At 37.7% G+C, this 19,505-nt stretch overlaps 1 protein-coding gene across 5 annotated transcripts in view; it reads left to right on the top strand.

Moving 5' to 3' along the window:
* Window positions 1-19,505, top strand: part of ECPAS (Ecm29 proteasome adaptor and scaffold) — a 106,056-nt gene that overhangs the window by 51,766 nt on the left and 34,785 nt on the right. For all 5 annotated transcript variants that reach the window (XM_057498921.1, XM_057498919.1, XM_057498918.1 and 2 more), the window contains 10 exons: window positions 1,491-1,540; window positions 2,581-2,647; window positions 2,741-2,863; window positions 4,706-4,809; window positions 5,219-5,342; window positions 6,332-6,412; window positions 7,385-7,607; window positions 8,023-8,114; window positions 17,997-18,131; window positions 18,937-19,099. In XM_057498921.1, the coding sequence (XP_057354904.1) occupies window positions 1,491-1,540; window positions 2,581-2,647; window positions 2,741-2,863; window positions 4,706-4,809; window positions 5,219-5,342; window positions 6,332-6,412; window positions 7,385-7,607; window positions 8,023-8,114; window positions 17,997-18,131; window positions 18,937-19,099 (1,162 nt within the window). The remainder of the gene's footprint in view (window positions 1-1,490; window positions 1,541-2,580; window positions 2,648-2,740; window positions 2,864-4,705; window positions 4,810-5,218; window positions 5,343-6,331; window positions 6,413-7,384; window positions 7,608-8,022; window positions 8,115-17,996; window positions 18,132-18,936; window positions 19,100-19,505) is intronic.

Below are 19,505 nucleotides of genomic sequence, written 5' to 3'. Positions count from 1 at the left end.
GTGCAAAATGGAGTGGAAAGAGTTAAATTTTATTTCATGATTTATTTCCATATGGATGTCTGTTTGGATTTGCTTATATTGAGAGTGTTAATTCTTACAGGCTAAGACTTTACTGATTCAAAATTCTGTCAAAACATGCATTCAGTAAATTTTTGATTCCTTAAGCTAAGTGGGTGAAGATTCCTTGGACTGTAGATTTTTGAATCCTGTTTGTCTTTGCTGTGTCACTCTCACCACTTCCAGTATTTCAGAGGAATTCGCTAAAAAAAGTAAGGCTTCAAGAACTCTTAGCATTATTTTCCTAAGTCTTAGCTAAACATGAATGCATGTTGGTAGCAGTATAGTGATCAAGATTTTGCCACTTTAGAGTTAGAATTGGGTTTGAATCCTAGTTTTGTTCTTTGGTGAGTGTCTTGATTTCTTTGGACCTCTGTTCTTATACGACCTCATTGAATTACTGTGAAGGCTGAGATGATACACATACATTATAAGGCGCATTAGTAGATAGCATTTTAGAGACAAATATTGTTAGTGTTCATTTCTTGTACAGCTGTGCTTTGGGAGCAGTGATAGGTCTGGTTCTCCTGTCTTATTCTCTTATTGAATAGTGCTTGCATGGTTCTTAAAGCCAAGAGAACCTTTCACATTTTTTTTATGGCTGCTTTGGATGGTTTGGTAGAATAGTGCTTTGGGGTTTTTAGGAGAATTCTGTATATTTAAAAATAGATGGAGAGGCCAGATAAATGACAGGGCCTGATGCCCATTACCTCCAGATGACCCCTGTATTTCTTCCCAACAAATGAATCCATAAGTGGCCATCTAGCTGGGGAAGAGTGAATCCTGTGTTAAATATATAATCTTTAATTCATAGAAGTGTTACTTTGTTCTGAGTAATCAGACTGTTGGTTTTCATGAAACCATGTAAACCTCTGTCTGAGGAGGAAACTTTATTGAGTCCCTTGATGACTGTGATCCCTTTAACTCTTTATAGTGGAAGACATGAGAGGAAGCTGTTGATTATGGTACAGATTTTTAGAGGATTGTTTCCCAGCTTACTTCAGTTTTGGGTGAGAGAGGGAGGATGCTAATCCTGGAGAACCAGTGGTGAATTTTCTAATAAATTAAGCTGTTTTCTGAATGTGTTGATGAATTTTGGTATTTGAAGGTTACATAGTGTTGAAAATATCCTGAGCTTAGCACCAGCTAAGAGAACCTTTTCATATAAGACTATTGTATTTTCGTTTTGGAGTGAGTTGGGGATGCAAGATTTCATTTTATTTTTCCTTTAAGTAGTGTAATGAATTCTGGGTTTGGACTTTTTCTTGTTTGGTTGTTTTGTCCAGATGTTAATATCATGTAGTTAGGCAAAGTGAGACCAGGTTAACAAGGAGTAAAACAATGCTTGTAATTGCAGCAAAAAGGTTTTGCCGTTTACTGTGTTTTTTGTTTTGTCTGTTTTTTGTTCTTTTTTTTTTCCCCTTAATTTCAAGGACCCTAAGCTACTGTCAATGGCATATTCAGCTGTTGGAAAACTCTCCAGGTGAGTAAACTCTTTTTCAGTGAGAGATATCCTCTTGGTAAACAGAAAAATTATGTGGCATTTGATAAAAGATAGATAATAAATTTGTGATTCTGAAAGGAAATGTAATTCATAGCCTTAAGTTGTTTAGAAATGTCTTCCTTGTAAAAGGAAAGTGACGTGGAAAATTTAATTTACATTTGAAGATACATTACCATATTAAATGGTAGTCTTGAAATGAGATTTTGAACTGGATTGTGTCATAATGAGTTCTGTTTTCTTGTGCTGTAGAGGCATTTGCTTAATCTTAGGGGTCCCTTTTGCTATTTACTATTAGTCTTCATACCCCCAATAATTAAGGTTTTCTCTAGTGACTCTCTTTAATGGTGATTTATTATGATTCTGGGTGGCCCTATATCCAAACATGGATTTTTTTTTCTTCTGCTTAGTTAAATTTCCTCCTTCTGTTTCCTCCTTGTTTCCTCTTCCCTCATTGTATTTCCAAGCAGAAGGATAGAGGCACAGTGGCCTCAGGAACACCATGTGGGGCTTCCACCTCTGGCCCAGGTTCTGTATTGGCCCGTGTGGACTAGGTCTCGAACTTCTGTACTTCTGTACTGTGCAGGGAAGGGAGCTTTGAGGCTCAGAAAAAAGACACCCCAGGTCACCTAATGCAGCACAGGGTAGTCAGCACCTTGTCCTTTGTCTGTTGACATGAAGTAACAAAGCCCTTTATCATGATAGCCTTTAGTTTAAATAGCAGTCTGGTCTTAATTATCTATTTTCTTTATATCAAAATCAGAAATGTTAACTGAATGCATGGAATATTATAAAGGGAATATCTGGGTAGTATGTGTATTAATCAAGGGCTACTTGAATTAGACAGTTGAAGAAATAAATATTTACTTATAAAAATATTTGGCTTTTTGGGTGATAATCTGATGATGCAGACATTGTGTTAAAGGTGAATATACAAGTCTAGGAAAGTTTGTGTTTAGTTTCATTTCCTCCCATCTCATGGAAGCGCATGGTAGTAATGACAGTCTTGTATTCTTTTACAGTCGAATGCCCCATTTATTTACTAAGGATATAGCTCTTGTGCAGCAGCTTTTTGAAGCCCTTTGTAAGGTAGGTAGACACTTGGCAAATTTATGCTTTCTGCTTGGATGCTCACCTGGAAACCCGACAAGGACGGAAACACTGTTTTTATCATCTTTGTAGGAAGAGCCTGAGACTCGACTTGCTATTCAAGAAGCATTATCCATGATGGTCGGGGCTTACAGTACTTTGGAAGGAGCACAGCGAACCCTCATGGAGGCACTTGTGGCTTCATACTTAATAAAAGTAGGTCCAACTATGTATAGAACTAATAAATGGTTGGTAGTATATACATTTCACATTTTGAAGAACAAAATTCAAATTGCTTTTATTCTTAACTGTCTGGACAAGAGGAATATATGCTTTCATTTGGATTGTGATATATGATCTGTTTATCATCCTTTATGATAGAAATTTGATTTAAGCGGGGAGGGAGTAATACTCATAGAGGCTTTAGTTTAAAGCCTTCTGTGTTGGAAAACTGTTCTTCATCTCATGTCCTCCAAGTTGCAAGTGTTTTGTTTACCTGGTAGTTGAGCACTGGAGTCCACTGGGGTAAAGTTCTATAAGTACCATTGAGGGAAAAAAGAGAAGGAAAGAAAAATTTTTTGTATCAAAGTGAGTCTGTAGGAAGAAAACTAGTGCCATCGTACATACTTTTCTTCCTTCTTGTCTTCTTTATTTGGCTGTTATGGGATTTTTAAGGAGAATTTTGACTACCTGTAGATATGTACACATATATACACATGTGTATGCATAATACATATGTAGTATAAAATATGAAATAAAATATGTATTTGCTTTAGTTCTTTGTCTTCCATTTCTAGGAGTAGAAAGAGGAAGATTAGAAGAGGGAATGATGTTAAAAAGTATTGGTGACACTAGTTGTGTCCTACTGAAACTTGGCTGGCATATTTAATACATTTATATTGAAGGAATGATTAAAGGTTTCAGAAAGGTATCTTGTTTCTATTGAAATAAGAATTATGTACACTGAAAATTTACTGTATGTACAGTTCCATTGTCAAATGCTCTTGGTGTCTAGTGTGGTTCATGGTCATATGTCATGGACAAAGAAGTGTAGGCATATTTGGAAGCTTATTAGGATAGACTACTTAAAACTTTTCCTAGGTAACCTTACAAGGAGATGTGATGCTCCTATAATGCATATGGGTGGGTGCTGGTTGTACTCATGCAGTTCAAATTGTGTAACAATACTACTAACCAAAGCTACTCTATATTCTTTTCTCAGACTACATTTAAAGCAACCAGACTTTAGGCTAAATCATATGGACTTGTCCTTAATGTCATTACTCTTTATTGTAGCTCATGGAGTGCTGAAAAGCAAGAACACCTAAATGGATAGGATAGTATATATTTCTTAATATCTCTCTCATCTCACTTGCATTTGTGACTGAAGGAATGACCTAGGGGGAAGGTACATGGGAATAAAGCTTGAGCAATAATAGATCCTACAACTACTTTTCTGGTTGAACTTTGTATTCATAGATTATTCATCTTTTTAAGTTAATTGAATATATTTATGTAGTTGAAACTTTGCTTTGGAATCCATTTTAACTTCAGAGCTAATCTTAAAAAGTTGGAGGTATTTTGCTTCAAATTTGTAGGGGTTCTAGGTAACCTCTGTTTGTATTCCCTACAAAATATCTTAATTTCACTCATGTGACTGAGAGTTTGAGAGTTGGGGAAGCAGAGGTGGTGTCCTGAAACTGTTCCCAGTGACACTCATTGGTCCCAAGGTTGGGCTAAGGATGTGCATGTACAGAGGGGTGCCCTGGCTCTGGTCTTTGTGAGTCTTCCTTCTTCATTTGGAGGGTCCTTTTAGATCATAAAAGTACTTTGTCAGTAATATCTTTGTTCAAAAGATATTTAAAAAACATGATTAAAGATCTTGAACACATGATTTATCTTGGTTTTATGTAGTTAGACACAATTTGAAATGGTAACTTAAATTGTGTTTATAATTAAAATGACTTATCTTGATTGGAATGAGTTGTTGGTAATTAATTCTTCTTCTTTCCTTAATCTATGTGTGTTTGTGTGTGCGTGCATTTTTGTGATAAATAGCCTGAAGTTCAAGTTCGACAGGTGGCTGTGAAATTTGCTAGCACGGTGTTTCCCTCAGATCATATACCTTCCAGATATTTGCTCTTACTAGCTGCAGGAGATCCGTAAGTTTCAAAAGTTGTTTATTTGAATTTGAGTTCATTTTAAATTACTTGAAAATTACTAAAATTTATGTTGTTTGCAATGTTGGTCTATGGAATTTAGAAGCAATTTATTAAAGGAGTTAAAAGTATGGCCCTTGATAGGATTAGATCTGTAGTCATAGTTTTTTTTTTCTTTTTCTGTGGGTAAATTAAAGGCGCAAGTCACATAGCTCTCCAAATCTCCTGAAATTTCCAAGAAGAAGTAACTTCTTATAATGTGTTTTGTGACTTCCTGCTTAGATTGACAAGAATATATTTAAGCATTTTTTCAGAACCCCTGTTGCCAACTAAAAGTGCTGTTCTTAATTTTCAAATGATCATTCTCTAACTGGTGAAATGCATTTTTTATTCTTATTTATCTTTCTGAAAGACGGGAAGAAGTTCATGGGGAAGCACAACGAGTATTAAGGTGTCTTCCTGGTAGAAACAGAAGAGAAAGTGGTTCTAAGCAGATGCCTTCTTTCCCAGAAATGGTATATTATATCCAAGAAAAGGTATGACATTTAACTTCAGATAAGGAGTTTGAGTCATATATTGTATAATGAAAATAACATTTTTTAGGTGACACATTTAAAATGCTATTATTAAGTGATAAATAATAAAGTTTCTAACAATGTTAGTATTTACAATAAGTGGAAGGTATAAAATGAGGGGGAAAATATAGTTCTCAAATGTAATTGATCTGTTTTGCCCAAATCTGAATTACAATTCCTTTTATGTTCTTCAACATTTCAGCTGTGTTGAAAACTCTTCCTCTTGATATAACATGCTTAAAAGTACTTCTTTTTATTTTTAGGGACATTATTTAGGGCACTATAAGTTTAAGAATGCTCAGGGACCAATTAAAATTTTTCCACTGTGATTGTACGAGAGCATCACATTGGCTTTTGCAAGTCTGCTGTTATTGCATTGTGTTCTCTGCTGGTAGATCAGACACCTATACTGGCAAGCCATGACGGCCAGCCCTGATCCTGTCCCACTGTTTACATCAGTGTTTCTTTGGGTATGCCCAGAGAAATACCTTACTGCCTGCCACTGCTGGTGGTTCTGGCCTTTTGCTCAGATTAAACATCTTATGGGAGTGGGAGGTCACTACTAAGCAGCCATGATTCTCTTCTCTGTAGCACCGTCATACGTATGGTCAGAAGATGCTTTTGTGCTCATATTTTCTCTACTGACTTCCATTATTAATAAAAATAACTGGCATGAAGCAGCCTCAGATGACTGTGTCATTAGATCTTTGGAGAAGGCTTATTCTTTTTAAACTACCCAGTAAAAACTTGGGGGAAAAAAGACAACATACTTGTCGTGTAGGGTTTGAAGAACATACATAATCAGCATGATTAATACAGAGATGTTTTCACTAGAAAAAACAGTAGCAAACAAGAATGTAGCTAGAAATGCAGTTCATTTTGAGTTGAGGAGGGGCACATATGTTCCATTTTTCAGGAATTGTGTTTGTTTGGGGCTTATTTTTTATTAGGCTTCCCATCGAATGAAAACTCCAGCCAAGTACATGACAGGGACCACTGTCCTTCCATTTAACCCAGCAGCCTTTGGAGAGGTAGGACTTGCATATACTTTTATTTTGCTTTCTTCAAAGGTTCTAAAAAATAATGTCATTCCCAAAGAGGTGTCTGTGAATTTTTTTGTGTTGTAGATAAAGTCATATTATGGTGTCATTGTTCTTCACCTGGTTGTTTATTAGGAAAACAGTGTTTGGTAATTGGTATTTTAAATCATAGTGAAGTCTATATTTATCTCAGTGAGATGCTCTGCATTGATTACTGTTGGGATTTTACAGCAAATTAGGTTTAAATTTGAAAGCCAGCTAAATGCTGGGGATGTTTGGGTTATCTAGTTTTGAAGGTTGGTGAATGAAATTTATTTATCACATTTACTAAGGGAAATGCTATTGTTTAGATCACTGACTTGCACTAATTAAATGGCAGGCGATAATCTTGTCAGAGTGATAAGAATATTCACAGTGAAATGTCTGCCTGTCCTCTATTTTAGCTATCAAGGAAAGAGCTTCCAGAGGATTTCTTAGTAGCCAGTTTATAGCAGAGGTTTTTATGGAATTGTAACTACTCTTCTGTAGATGATTTGAGCCCATTTTCTTGATCCTTGTGTCAGTGGCGATTAAATATAACTGGAGTCCTACAGATCATTTATCTTTGACTTCTGCTCATTCTCTCTTCTCTTTCCTCTGTCTCTCATACACATACCTTTTAAAAAATAATGATTTTCATTATAATTTTATAGACTTCAAAAATTGAGTTTACATTTTAACTCCATTAAATTCCACTGAAAACACTTTTTTTGGATTTATAAAAGCTTGTTATGTAAATTTTGCTCCATTATGGTGCTTTCACTTAACATACTGAGTCATGTTTTCTAGTGTCTGTGAGGCTTGTTTAATAGCTTTATGAAGTGGGATGGGGGAATCAAAACTGAAAGTTGTAATTTTGAAGAACAGCTTCCCACAGTGATTTTTGAGAAGCTTACCTGATGTTCTTCCCCCGTCTACTTTTAGATAGTCCTGTACTTGCGCATGTGCCTTGCCCACAGTGCAGGAGTGGTGCCCACCTCTCAGAGCTTGGCTGATATGCAAGATCATGCCCCAGCCATTGGACGCTACATACGGACTTTAATGTCAGGCAGCCAGGTGACGTCCTCCTCATCTTCCAAGAGTGGCGAGCCCAGCCCTGTTCAGATGTACATTGGCCTGCTTCAGCAGCTGCTAGCTGGGGCTGCAGGTACGAGACCGAGATGCCCAAGCACTTATGCAAAAACCAAATTTTAAACTCAGTTGAGGATTTATAGCAAAATTAGTCTCTCTTCAGTACTATAACTGAGTATTAGCCTCTGTTTCTTTTCTAAACTTACCTGATTGGTCCTTGATACACTGTGTCTCTTTTCAGAAAGAAATCTAACAATAGATAATATATTTTTATTTCGAAAGTGGGTGTGAAGAACAGGGCATCTTTTTATAGACAACTAGTCTGTAAGTTTGCTCTATTGAATCACATATTGTATTAGATTCATTTCTGTTTTGTGGCATAGGGGAATGCCTCCTAAAGCAGTAGCTTTATACTGCAAAGGAACTTAGTGATCCTGTATGTTTATCATTTTTCTTGACATTAAAATGGTTCTGAATTCTTTCTTACTTAGGTTTGCCAGTCATGTACTGTCTATTGGAAGCTGTCTCAGTGTATCCAGAAAAGCTGGCTACCAAATTTGTAGACAAAACAGAATGGATAAAGGTATATCCTGTGCATGTACATTTCTGTTTCATTCTGTATATTTTAAACTTCAGTCCCATGATTTTGTATTTCTACCAGTGTTCCTATGACCTTTTCTGCCTTAGGTCATTTTGAAAATTCTCTCAGCAAACACTGAGACGCATAGAGTTCAGTATATCTCAGTGTTCTATCTAGGTGAGAGTGAGAAATGAATTAACAGTCAAATCAGTAAAAAAATAATTTTTCTGTTTTAAGAGTTTAGAAAAATGAATAATGGATTGGTATAATTTAAATTAAAAATACATGAAATGTCTCCTTTCCATTACTGTTTCCCACTTACCAAATTCCCCAGCTTCCTGCGCCCCCTGCCACCTGACAAATATATGTCGGTTGTCACTTATTTTTATATTGTGTACCTTCTGAAGTTTACTTATGCATATACACACAAATGTGCATTTAAAATGTTTCTCTATTATACAAAAGGTCGGTAGTTTTTATACTGTTTTGTACCTTCCTTCATTTACCATCAGAACATAGAAGTATTTTCTATATAACTACAGAGAGAGGATCCTCTGTTTTCCATTGTATGTGCCATAATTTATTCTTCATTCTTACTGATGGTCATTTAGGGTGCTTTCAGTTTACTGTAATGACAAGCCATTTTGAATATGAGCAAATACAGTTTTTAGATGGATCCCCCAGAAGTGGAATTGAGGACATGTGCTTTTGCAACTTTGATAGATACTCATATCTTCTATATCAGCTGTGCCAATTTGTACTCCCACCAGCCATATAGGAGAGTGTCCCTGTCTGATGGTCACACCAAATGGATTGGCAGGTTTAGCAAGTAAAAACACAAGATACTCAGTTAAATTGTAAGTTGAGATAACCAAGGATAATATTTTCAGTATAAGTGTGGCCCATACAATTTTATATACCACTTGTTCTACAATGCAGTCCTTTTTGGAAAAGACAGCTTAAATTATGGTAAAATGTACAGATTATCTCTCTAGGTGTGAAAGCATGAATGTAACATACCAAGAGGTGTGAATTTAGCAACTTTCCTGGAAAATTTGGGCTCATGAAATTGCTCTAGTTTTATAAAGTTTTTAAAAATTCTTTGTGAATACTTGCTCATATTAAGATGATATTAAAGAGATTTTGACTTTTGATCTTATAGATCAGGGGTCATTAAAATATGGTCCATATGTCAAATCAGGCCTACGTCCTATTTTTGTATGACCTACAAGTTAAGAATGGTTTTTATGTTTTTTTTATTTTTTTTTATTTTACTTAAAATTTTTTATTAATATATATATTTTTTAAAATAATTATTTTTTATTGAAGGGTAGTTGACGCACAGTATTACATTACATTAGTTTCAAGTGTACAACACAGTGGTAGAACATTTATATACATAATTCTAGGTTCCAGCTATCACCCTACCAGGCTGTTACAATATCTTGACTATATTCCTTATGCTATACATTACATCCCGGTTACTTATTTATTTTACCATTGGAAGTCTGTCCTTTTTTTTTTTTTTTTTTGTGAGGGCATCTCTCATATTTATTGAACAAATGGTTGTTAACGACAATAAAATTCTGTATAGGGGAGTCAATGCTCAATGCACAATCATTAATCCACCCCAAGCCTAATTTTCGTCAGTCTCCAATCTTCTGAGGCATAACAAACAAGTTCTTACATGTAGAACAAATTCTTACATAATGAATAAGTTACATAGTGAACAGTACAAGGGCAGTCATCACAGAAACTTTCGGTTTTGCTCATGCATTATGAACTCTATAAACAGTCAGTTCAAATATGAATACTCATTTGGTTTTTATACTTGATTTATATGTGGATACCACATTTCTCTCTTTATTATTATTATTTTTAATAAAATGCTGAAGTGGTAGGTAGATACAAGATAAAGGTAGAAAACATAGTTTAGTGTTGTAAGAGAGCAAATGTAGATGATCAGATGTGTGCCTGTAGACTATGTGTTAATCCAAGCTAGACAAGGGCAATAAAACATCCACGTATGCAGAAGATTTCTCTCAGAACAGGGGGGGTGAGGTTCTAAGCCTCACCTCTGTTGATCCCCAATTTCTCACCTGATGGCCCCCCTGCGACTGTGCCTGTCTTAGGTTGTTCCTCCCTTGAGGAATCTTACCCGTCTCTGGCTAACCAGTCATCTTCCGGGGCCATACAGGGAAATGTGAAGTTGGTAAGTGAGAGGGAAGCCTTATTGTTTGAAAAGGTTAGCTTTTTACTTCTTTGCATATTTATGCCCTGTGGCTTCTATGCCCAGCATTTGTCTTGAGGTATCTTTACCACTTGGAGGAGTTATGATACTCGGTAAATTTGATATGAGGCACGAATTCTATTTAAGGGTTGTAATTAGGAAGGAAGAAGAAAAGCTATAGAAGTAGCAGACGGAAGAAAACATGGGAAGATTGATTATTTCTTTGACATATCTTCTTGTAGAGTAACTTCAGCATATATAGGTTTTAAGCTACTACTTAAATTGCGCACACAGATTAACATAATAGGAGTATAGTTACGTAACCAAAGCATATCTGTAATTACCAGCCATCTCCAGTGAAACCAAGAAAACCATTAAGGCACCTTAGGCATTTGTGAAAACTTATCTATGATATGGTGGATATTGTCCAACTGAACTTGAACAGTCTGAGAGAAATCAGACAAATTAAAACAACCCATTCCTGGGGACTGTTCACATGCCATATGTTCTTTTAACAGTAAATAGTCTGTAGTTGTAAGAGTTTGGAGCGCTACAATTTGCACTTCTCCAAATTCTTGGTTGAGTTCCAACAGTATAGATCCAGTCAAATTTGTTGTTTTACTGTATGCACAGGCCAGCTTAGATATCTCCTTCCTCATTCCCATGGCAAGTCCAGGAGCTGGTGGGATGAGTGCATCTACAGCTGTAGCAGTGCGTGGATCTTTGTTGGGGTTTTTTGATGATCATCTTCTGGCATGAGTCTTCCAGAGAGTGCAGATGTTGGAAGTTCTTTTTCATATCGTATCTTAGTTCATTTTCGGGGTAGCCCAATTAGGCTTTGATCCTCTGTATAAACACAAGCAGACCCTTTGCCTACACTTTTATATGCCCTTTATACCCTTGTGTAGAACTCGTTGGAGGTTACCACACAGGAACTGCCCTTTTTTTTTTTTTTTTGCTTTGTTTTTGGTATCACTAATCTACACTTACATGACGAATATTATGTTTACTAGGCTCTCCCCTATACCAGGTCTCCCATATAAACCCCTTTACAGTCACTGTCCATTAGCATAGCAAAATGTTGTAGAATCACTACTTGCCTTCTCTGTGTTGTACAGCCCTCCCTTTTCTCCTACCCCCCCATGCATGTTAATCTTAATACCCCCCTACTTCTCCCCCCCTTATCCCTCCCTACCCACCCATCCTCCCCAGTCCCTTTCCCTTTGGTACCTGTTAGTCCATTCTTGAGTTCTGTGATTCTGCTGCTGTTTTGTTCCTTCAGTTTTTCCTTTGTTCTTATATTCCACAGATAAGTGAAATCATTTGGTATTTCTCTTTCTCCGCTTGGCTTGTTTCACTGAGCATAATACCCTCCAGCTCCATCCATGTTGCTGCAAATGATTGGATTTGCCCTTTTCTTATGGCTGAGTAGTATTCCATTGTGTATATGTACCACATCTTCTTTATCCATTCATCTATTGATGGACATTTAGGTTGCTTCCAATTCTTGGCTATTGTAAATAGTGTTGCAATAAACATAGGGGTGCATCTGTCTTTCTCAAACTTGATTGCTGCGTTCTTAGGGTAAATTCCTAGGAGTGCAATTCCTGGGTCAAATGGTATGTCTGTTTTGAGCATTTTGATGTACCTCCATACTGCTTTCCACAATGGTTGAACTAGTTTACATTCCCACCAGCAGTGTAGGAGGGTTCCCCTTTCTCCACAGCCTCGCCAACATTTGTTGTTGTTTGTCTTTTGGATGGCAGCCATCCTTACTGGTGTGAGGTGATACCTCATTGTAGTTTAAATTTGCATTTCTCTGATAATTAGCGATGTGGAGCATCTTTTCATGTGTCTGTTGGCCATCTGTATTTATTTTTTGGAGAACTGTCTGTTCAGTTCCTCTGCCCATTTTTTAATTGGGTTATTTGTTTTTTGTTTGTTGAGGCGTGTGAGCTCCTTATATATTCTGGACGTCAAGCCTTTATCGGATGTGTCATTTTCAAATATATTCTCCCATACTGTAGGGATCCTTCTTGTTCTATTGATGGTGTCTTTTGCTGTACAGAAGCTTTTCAGCTTAATATAGTCCCACTTACTCATTTTTGCTGTTGTTTTCCTTGCCCGGGGAGATATGTTCAAGAAGAGGTCACTCATGTTTATGTCTAAGAGGTTTTCACCTATGTTTTCTTCCAAGAGTTTAATGGTTTCATGGCTTACATTCAGGTCTTTGATCCATTTTGAGTTTACTTTTGTATATGGGGTTAGACAATGGTCCAGTTTCATTCTCCTACATGTAGCTGTCCAGTTTTGCCAGCACCACCTGTTGAAGAGACTGTCATTTCGCCATTGTATGTCCATGGCTCCTTTATCAAATATTAATTGACCATATATGTCTGGGTTAATGTCTGGATTCTCTAGTCTGTTCCATTGGTCTGTGGCTCTGCTCTTGTGCCAGTACCAAATTGTCTTGATTACTATGGCTTTATAGTAGAGCTTGAAGTTGGGGAGTGAGATCCCCCCTACTTTATTCTTCTTTCTCAGGATTGCTTTGGCTATTCGGGGTCTTTGGTGTTTCCATATGAATCTTTGAATTATTTGTTCCAGTTCATTGAAGAATGTTGCTGGTAGTTTCATAGGGATTGCATCAAATCTGTATATTGCTTTGGGCAGGATGGCCATTTTAACGATATTAATTCTTCCTAGCCACGAGCATGGGATGAGTTTCCATCTGTTAGTGTCCCCTTTAATTTCTCTTAAGAGTGACTTGTAGTTTTCAGAGTATAAGTGTTTCACTTCTTTGGTTAGGTTTATTCCTAGGTATTTTATTTTTTTTGATGCAATTGTGAATGGAGTTGTTTTCCTGATTTCTCTTTCTGTTGGTTCATTGTTAGTATATAGGAAAGCCACAGATTTCTGTGTGTTGATTTTGTATCCTGCAACTTTGCTGTATTCCGATATCAGTTCTAGTTGTTTTGGGGTGGAGTCTTTAGGGTTTTTTATGTACAGTATCATGTCATCTGCAAATAGTGACAGTTTAACTTCTTCTTTACCAATCTGGATTCCTTGTATTTCTTTATTTTGTCTGATTGCCGTGGCTAGGACCTCCAGTACTATGTTAAATAACAGTGGAGAGAGTGGGCATCCCTGTCTAGTTCCCGATCTCAGAGGAAATGCTTTCAGCTTCTCGCTGTTCAATATAATGTTGGCTGTGGGTTTATCATAGATGGCCTTTATTATGTTGAGGTACTTGCCCTCTATTCCCATTTTGCTGAGAGTTTTTAACATGAATGGATGTTGAACTTTGTCAAATGCTTTTTCAGCATCTATGGAGATGATCATGTGGTTTTTGTCTTTCTTTTTGTTGATGTGGTGGATGATGTTGATGGACTTTCGAATGTTGTACCATCCTTGCATCCCTGGGATGAATCCCACTTGGTCATGGTGTATGATCCTTTTGATGTATTTTTGAATTCGGTTTGCTAATATTTTGTTGAGTATTTTTGCATCTACGTTCATCAGGAATATTGGTCTGTAGTTTTCTTTTTTGGTGGGGTCTTTGCCTGGTTTTGGTATTAGGGTGATGTTAGCTTCATAGAATGAGTTTGGGAGTATCCCCTCCTCCTCTATTTTTTGGAAAACTTTAAGGAGAATGGGTATTATGTCTTCCCTGTATGTCTGATAAAATTCCGAGGTAAATCCATCTGGCCCGGGGGTTTTGTCCTTTGGTAGTTTTTTGATTACCGCTTCAATTTCGTTGCTGGTAATTGGTCTGTTTAGATTTTCTGTTTCTTCCTGGGTCAATCTTGAAAGGTTGTATTTTTCTAGGAAATTGTCCATTTCTCCTAGGTTTCCCAGCTTGTTAGCATATAGGTTTTCATAGTATTCTCCAATAATTCTTTGCATTTCCGTGGGGTCCGTCGTGATTTTTCCTTTCTCGTTTCTGATACTGTTGATTTGTGTTGACTCTCTTTTCTTCTTAATAAGTCTGGCTAGAGGCTTATCTATTTTGTTTATTTTCTCGAAGAACCAGCTCTTGGTTTCATTGATTTTTGCTATTGTTTTATTCTTCTCAATTTTATTTATTTCTTCTCTGATCTTTATTATGTCCCTCCTTCTGCTGACCTTAGGCCTCATCTGTTCTTCTTTTTCCAATTTCGATAATTGTGACATTAGACCATTCATTTGGGATTGCTCTTCCTTTTTTAAATATGCTTGGATTGCTATATACTTTCCTCTTAAGACTGCTTTTGCTGTGTCCCACAGAAGTTGGGGCTTAGTGTTGTTGTTGTCATTTGTTTCCATATATTGCTGGATCTCCATTTTGATTTGGTCATTGATCCATTGATTATTTAGGAGCGTGTTGTTAAGCCTCCATGTGTTTGTGAGCCTCTTTGCTTTCTTTGTACAGTTTATTTCTAGTTTTATGCCTTTGTGGTCTGAAAAGTTGGTTGGTAGGATTTCAATCTTTTGGAATTTTCTGAGGCTCTTTTTGTGGCCTTGTATGTGGTCTATTCTGGAGAATGTTCCATGTGCACTTGAGAAGAATGTATATCCCGCTGCTTTTGGATGTAGAGTTCTATAGATGTCTATTAGGTCCATCTGCTCTACTGTGTTGTTCAGTGCTTCCGTGTCCTTACTTATTTTCTGCCCAGTGGATCTATCCTTTGGGGTGAGTGGTGTGTTGAAGTCTCCTAGAATGAATGCATTGCAGTCTATATCCCCCTTTAGTTCTGTTAGTATTTGTTTCACATATGCTGGTGCTCCTGTGTTGGGTGCATATATATTTAGAATGGTTATATCCTCTTGTTTGACTGAGCCCTTTATCATTATGTAGTGTCCTTCTTTATCTCTTGTTACTTTCTTTGTTTTGAAGTCTATTTTGTCTGATATTAGTACTGCAACCCCTGCTTTCTTCTCACTGTTGTTTGCTTGAAATATGTTTTTCCATCCCTTGACTTTTAGTCTGTACATGTCTTTGGGTTTGAGGTGAGTTTCTTGTAAGCAGCATATAGATGGGTCTTGCTTTTTTATCCATTCTGTTACTCTGTGTCTTTTGATTGGTGCATTCAACCCATTAACATTTAGGGTGACTATTGAAAGATATGTACTTATTGCCATTGCAGGCTTTAAATTCGTGGTTACCAAAGGTTCAAGGTTAGCCTCTTTAGTATCTTACTGCCTAACTTAGCTCGCTTATTGAGCTGTTATATACACTATCTGGAGATTCTTTTCTTCTCTTCCTTCTTGTTCCTCCTCCTCGATTCTTCATATGTTGGGTGTTTTGTGCTGTGCTCTTTCTAGGAGTGCTCCCATCTAGAGCAGTCCCTGTAAGATGTTCTGTAGAGGTGGTTTGTGGAAAGCAAATTCCCTCAGCTTTTGTTTGTCTGGGAATTGTTTAATCCCACCGTCATAATTGAATGATAGTCTTGCTGGATACAGTATCCTTGGTTCAAGGCCCTTCTGTTTCATTGTATTAAATATATCATGCCATTCTCTTCTGGCCTGTAGGGTTTCTGTTGAGAAATCTGATGTTAGCCTGATGGGTTTACCTTTATAGGTGACCTTTTTCTCTCTAGCTGCCTTTAACACTCTTTCCTTGTCCTTGATCTTTGCCATTTTAATTATTATGTGTCTTGGTGTTGCCCTTCTTGGATCATTTCTGTTGGGGGTTCTGTGTATTTCCGTGGTCTGTTCGATTACTTCCTCCCCCAGTGTGGGGAAGTTTTCAGCAATTATTTCTTCTAAGATACTTTCCATCTCTTTTCCTCTCTCTTCTTCTTCTGGGACCCCTATAATACAGATATTGTTCCTTTTGGATTGGTCACACAGTTCTCTTAATATTGTTTCATTCCTGGAGATCCTTTTGTCTCTGTCTATGTCAGCTTCTATGCGTTCCTGTTCTCTGATTTCAATTCCATCAATGGCCTCTTGCATTCTATCCATTCTGCTTATAAACCCTTCCAGAGTTTGTTTCATTTCTGCGATCTCCTTTCTGGCATCTGTGATCTCCTTCCGGACTTCATCCCATTTCTCTTGCGTATTTCTCTGCATCTCTGTCAGCATGTTTATGATTCTTATTTTGAATTCTTTTTCAGGGAGACTGGTTAGGTCTGTCTCCTTCTCTGGTGTTGTCTCTGTGATCTTTGTCTGCCTGTAGCTTTGCCTTTTCATGGTGATAGGAATATTCTGCAGAACTGGGACGAGTGACGGCTGGAAGGACTTCCTTTCTTGTTGGTTTGTGGCCCTCCTCTCCTGGGAGAACAGCGGCCTCTAGTGGCTTGTGCTGCGCAGCTGCGCGCAGACAGGGTTTCTGCTTCCTGCCCGGCTGCTATGGAGTTAATCTCCGCTGTTGCCATGGGCGTGGCCTGGCTCGGGCAGCTACTCCAAAATGGTGGAGTCGCGTTGGAGCAGGAGCTGCTGGGAGGCTATTTATCTCTGTAAGGGGCCTCCCTGCTCCCTGCAGCCCAGGGGTTAGGGTGCCCGGAGATCCCGGATTCCCTACCTCTGGATTAAGTGACCCGCCCTGCCCCTTTAAGACTTCCAAAAAGCACCCGCCAAAACAAAACAACGCCCACCAAAAAAAAAAAAAAGAAAAAAATTTTTTTAATTAAAAAAAAAAAAAAAAGGTGGTCGTTCGTTTTTCTTTATTCTGCGGTGCCAGCCTCAGGCCTCTGCTCACCGGTCTTTCTGCCCTGTTTCCCTAGTATTGGGGTCCCTATCCCTTTAAGACTTCCAAAAAGCACTCGCCAAAACAAAACAGCAAAAAAGCAAAAAAAAATGGTCGCTTTTCTTATGCCCTCTGTCGCCCAGCCTCCAGTGCCTGCTCACTGTTCTTGCTGCCCTGTTTTCCTAGTATCGAGGGCCCTGCACTCTGGCCCGGATGGCTGGGGCTGGGTGTTCGGCAGTCCTGGGCTCCGTCTCCCTCCCGCTCTGCCTGCTCTTCTCCCGCCGGGAGCTGGGGGGAGGGGCGCTCGGCTCCCGCGGGGCCGGGGCTTGTATCTTACCCCCTTCGCGAGGCTCTGGGTTCTCTCAGGTGCGGATGTGGTCTGGATATTGTCCTGTGTCCTCTGGTCTTTATTCTAGGAAGGGTTGTCTTTGTTATATTTTCATAGATATATGTTGTTTTGGGAGGAGATTTCCGCTGCTCTACTCACGCCGCCATCTTCTGCCCCTCACCGGTTTTTATGTTTTTGAATGGTTGAAAAAAATCCAAATGATGAATAAATGTTTCCTGACATGTGAGAGTTACAGTGTCCATAAAGTTTTGTTGGAACACAAATACACTCACTCTTTTATCTCTTTTCTGTGGCTGCTTCTGCACTACAGTGGCCGAATGGAGCTGTGACAGAGACCATGTGGCCCACAGAGTGTGTCTGGCCCTTTATAAAAAACATTTGTTGACCTCTGTTTTGGATCATTTCTTTGTTGATTCCACCTGTTTTATACTTTGTATCTTTGATGAAAGTGCATTGAAGATTTTGCTATATAATTCAGCTTTTATTTTATTTTGAAATAATAGCGTATTTTGTTCTGTTCTTATGGATACCAATAGATTGAATGATAGCCTTTATTCTTTTAATTTTAAATGTTAGATTTGTCAGCAGGAAAATGATTATATATGATGTATATATTTCTTTCTTTACACCACTCAGAGTCTGATGAATAGCAGTAAAGAAGAGATGCGTGAACTGGCAGCATTGTTTTATTCTGTGGTGGTATCTACGGTGTCGGGAAATGAGTTGAAGTCAATGATAGAACAGCTTATAAAGACTACAAAGGACAATCATGTATGTTAGTTTTGTCTTCATATTTTTTTTTGTGTGGGAGATAGAGTGTAACAAAAGCATCTAATACATTTTTAATTGTGTTTTCATTTGTAAAATGAACTTTTATGATTGTAAAGATTAAATGAGATAAATAATACATTGATTTAATCCATTCATTGAACAAATTTTAGTGCCTCGTGTCTGGCAGGCAGCGTTTCAAGTGCTAGGAATGTAAGTGGAAGTAAATACATGAATGTCTTCTGTACTGTCTGGTGCTCAGAAATGTTTGTTCCTTTTTTTTTTTCCCTATATTTCTTCCCTGCAGGCCTGCCATTGTGCTTGCAGAAAACACTGTTGAAACCATATGCTTTCAAATAATTTTGTTGCCTACCTTGTGTTTGGAGGTTTCAGCAGGTAGAAATAGGATCTGTTTATTGCATTTTATTGGTCATAGGGTGAAATTATGTTTGAAAATCATGGTAGTCTAGTTATGTAAGTGCTGAAAACTAGGAGAAAGGTTGGGTGCTGCAGGAGCATGCACAAGAGTCAGCTCATCCAGTGTTGGAGGGAGTACGGGGCTAGGAAATCTAAATCTTCAAGTGATTCAAGATTCAGCTTAACTTCTTAGAATTCTTGAGTGTTACAAACTCAGGGTTTCTTTTTCCCTAAGCCTGATTCATTAGCATCGTGTGGAATCTCAAACGATCACTTTATTCTTTGGCCTTATGTTTTATTGGAGAGATGACTGTACACTCAGTTATTTCAGTGCATTCTGCACATGTTGAGACAGAGACAGAGACATATGCTATTGTGTTGTTCAATTCAGAGCCCAGAGATACAGCACGGATCATTGCTTGCATTGGGATTCACGGTAGGAAGATATTTAGCTAAAAAGAAAATGAGAATGGCAGACCAACAAGACCTGGAGACAAATGCTGACTTCCTGCCTGAACAAGAGGAACTCATTAAGAGTGCCACAGAAACAATAGGTAATTAATGTGTTCATGCTGACTTGGGTGTTGCAATGTTTGAATTAGGTTTAAAGTTAATATAGTGTTTTAATTTCTTTTTATAGCATTCTACTTTAAAGGCACAAGCCTTTTTACAAAACCTTACTTGATGTTAAATAAATTCTGTATTTTTAAAAGCAATGAAAGTACTCTTTTTTTCCTGTTCCTCTTTTTCCTATAATATGCATGTTTCTACATAACAGAGGTAATTGTGTTATGGGAAAACTTTAAACATTAAAAAAAGACACTAATCTATGCCCTGTTTCCATGGTGTTTTATTACTGAGTAAAGTTAACAAACTATCAACTAGATGGTGTTGTAGACTTCAGTAATTTTTTGTTCTCTTAAAACTAATCCTGAGTACATTATTGGTTGCTTTGGATCA

The sequence above is a fragment of the Manis pentadactyla genome, chromosome 3 (assembly GCF_030020395.1).
Source record: "Manis pentadactyla isolate mManPen7 chromosome 3, mManPen7.hap1, whole genome shotgun sequence".
NCBI classification, from domain to species: Eukaryota; Metazoa; Chordata; class Mammalia; order Pholidota; family Manidae; genus Manis; species Manis pentadactyla.
Note: the sequence above shows the minus strand (reverse complement) of the source record. Positions and strands in the feature narration are given on the sequence as shown.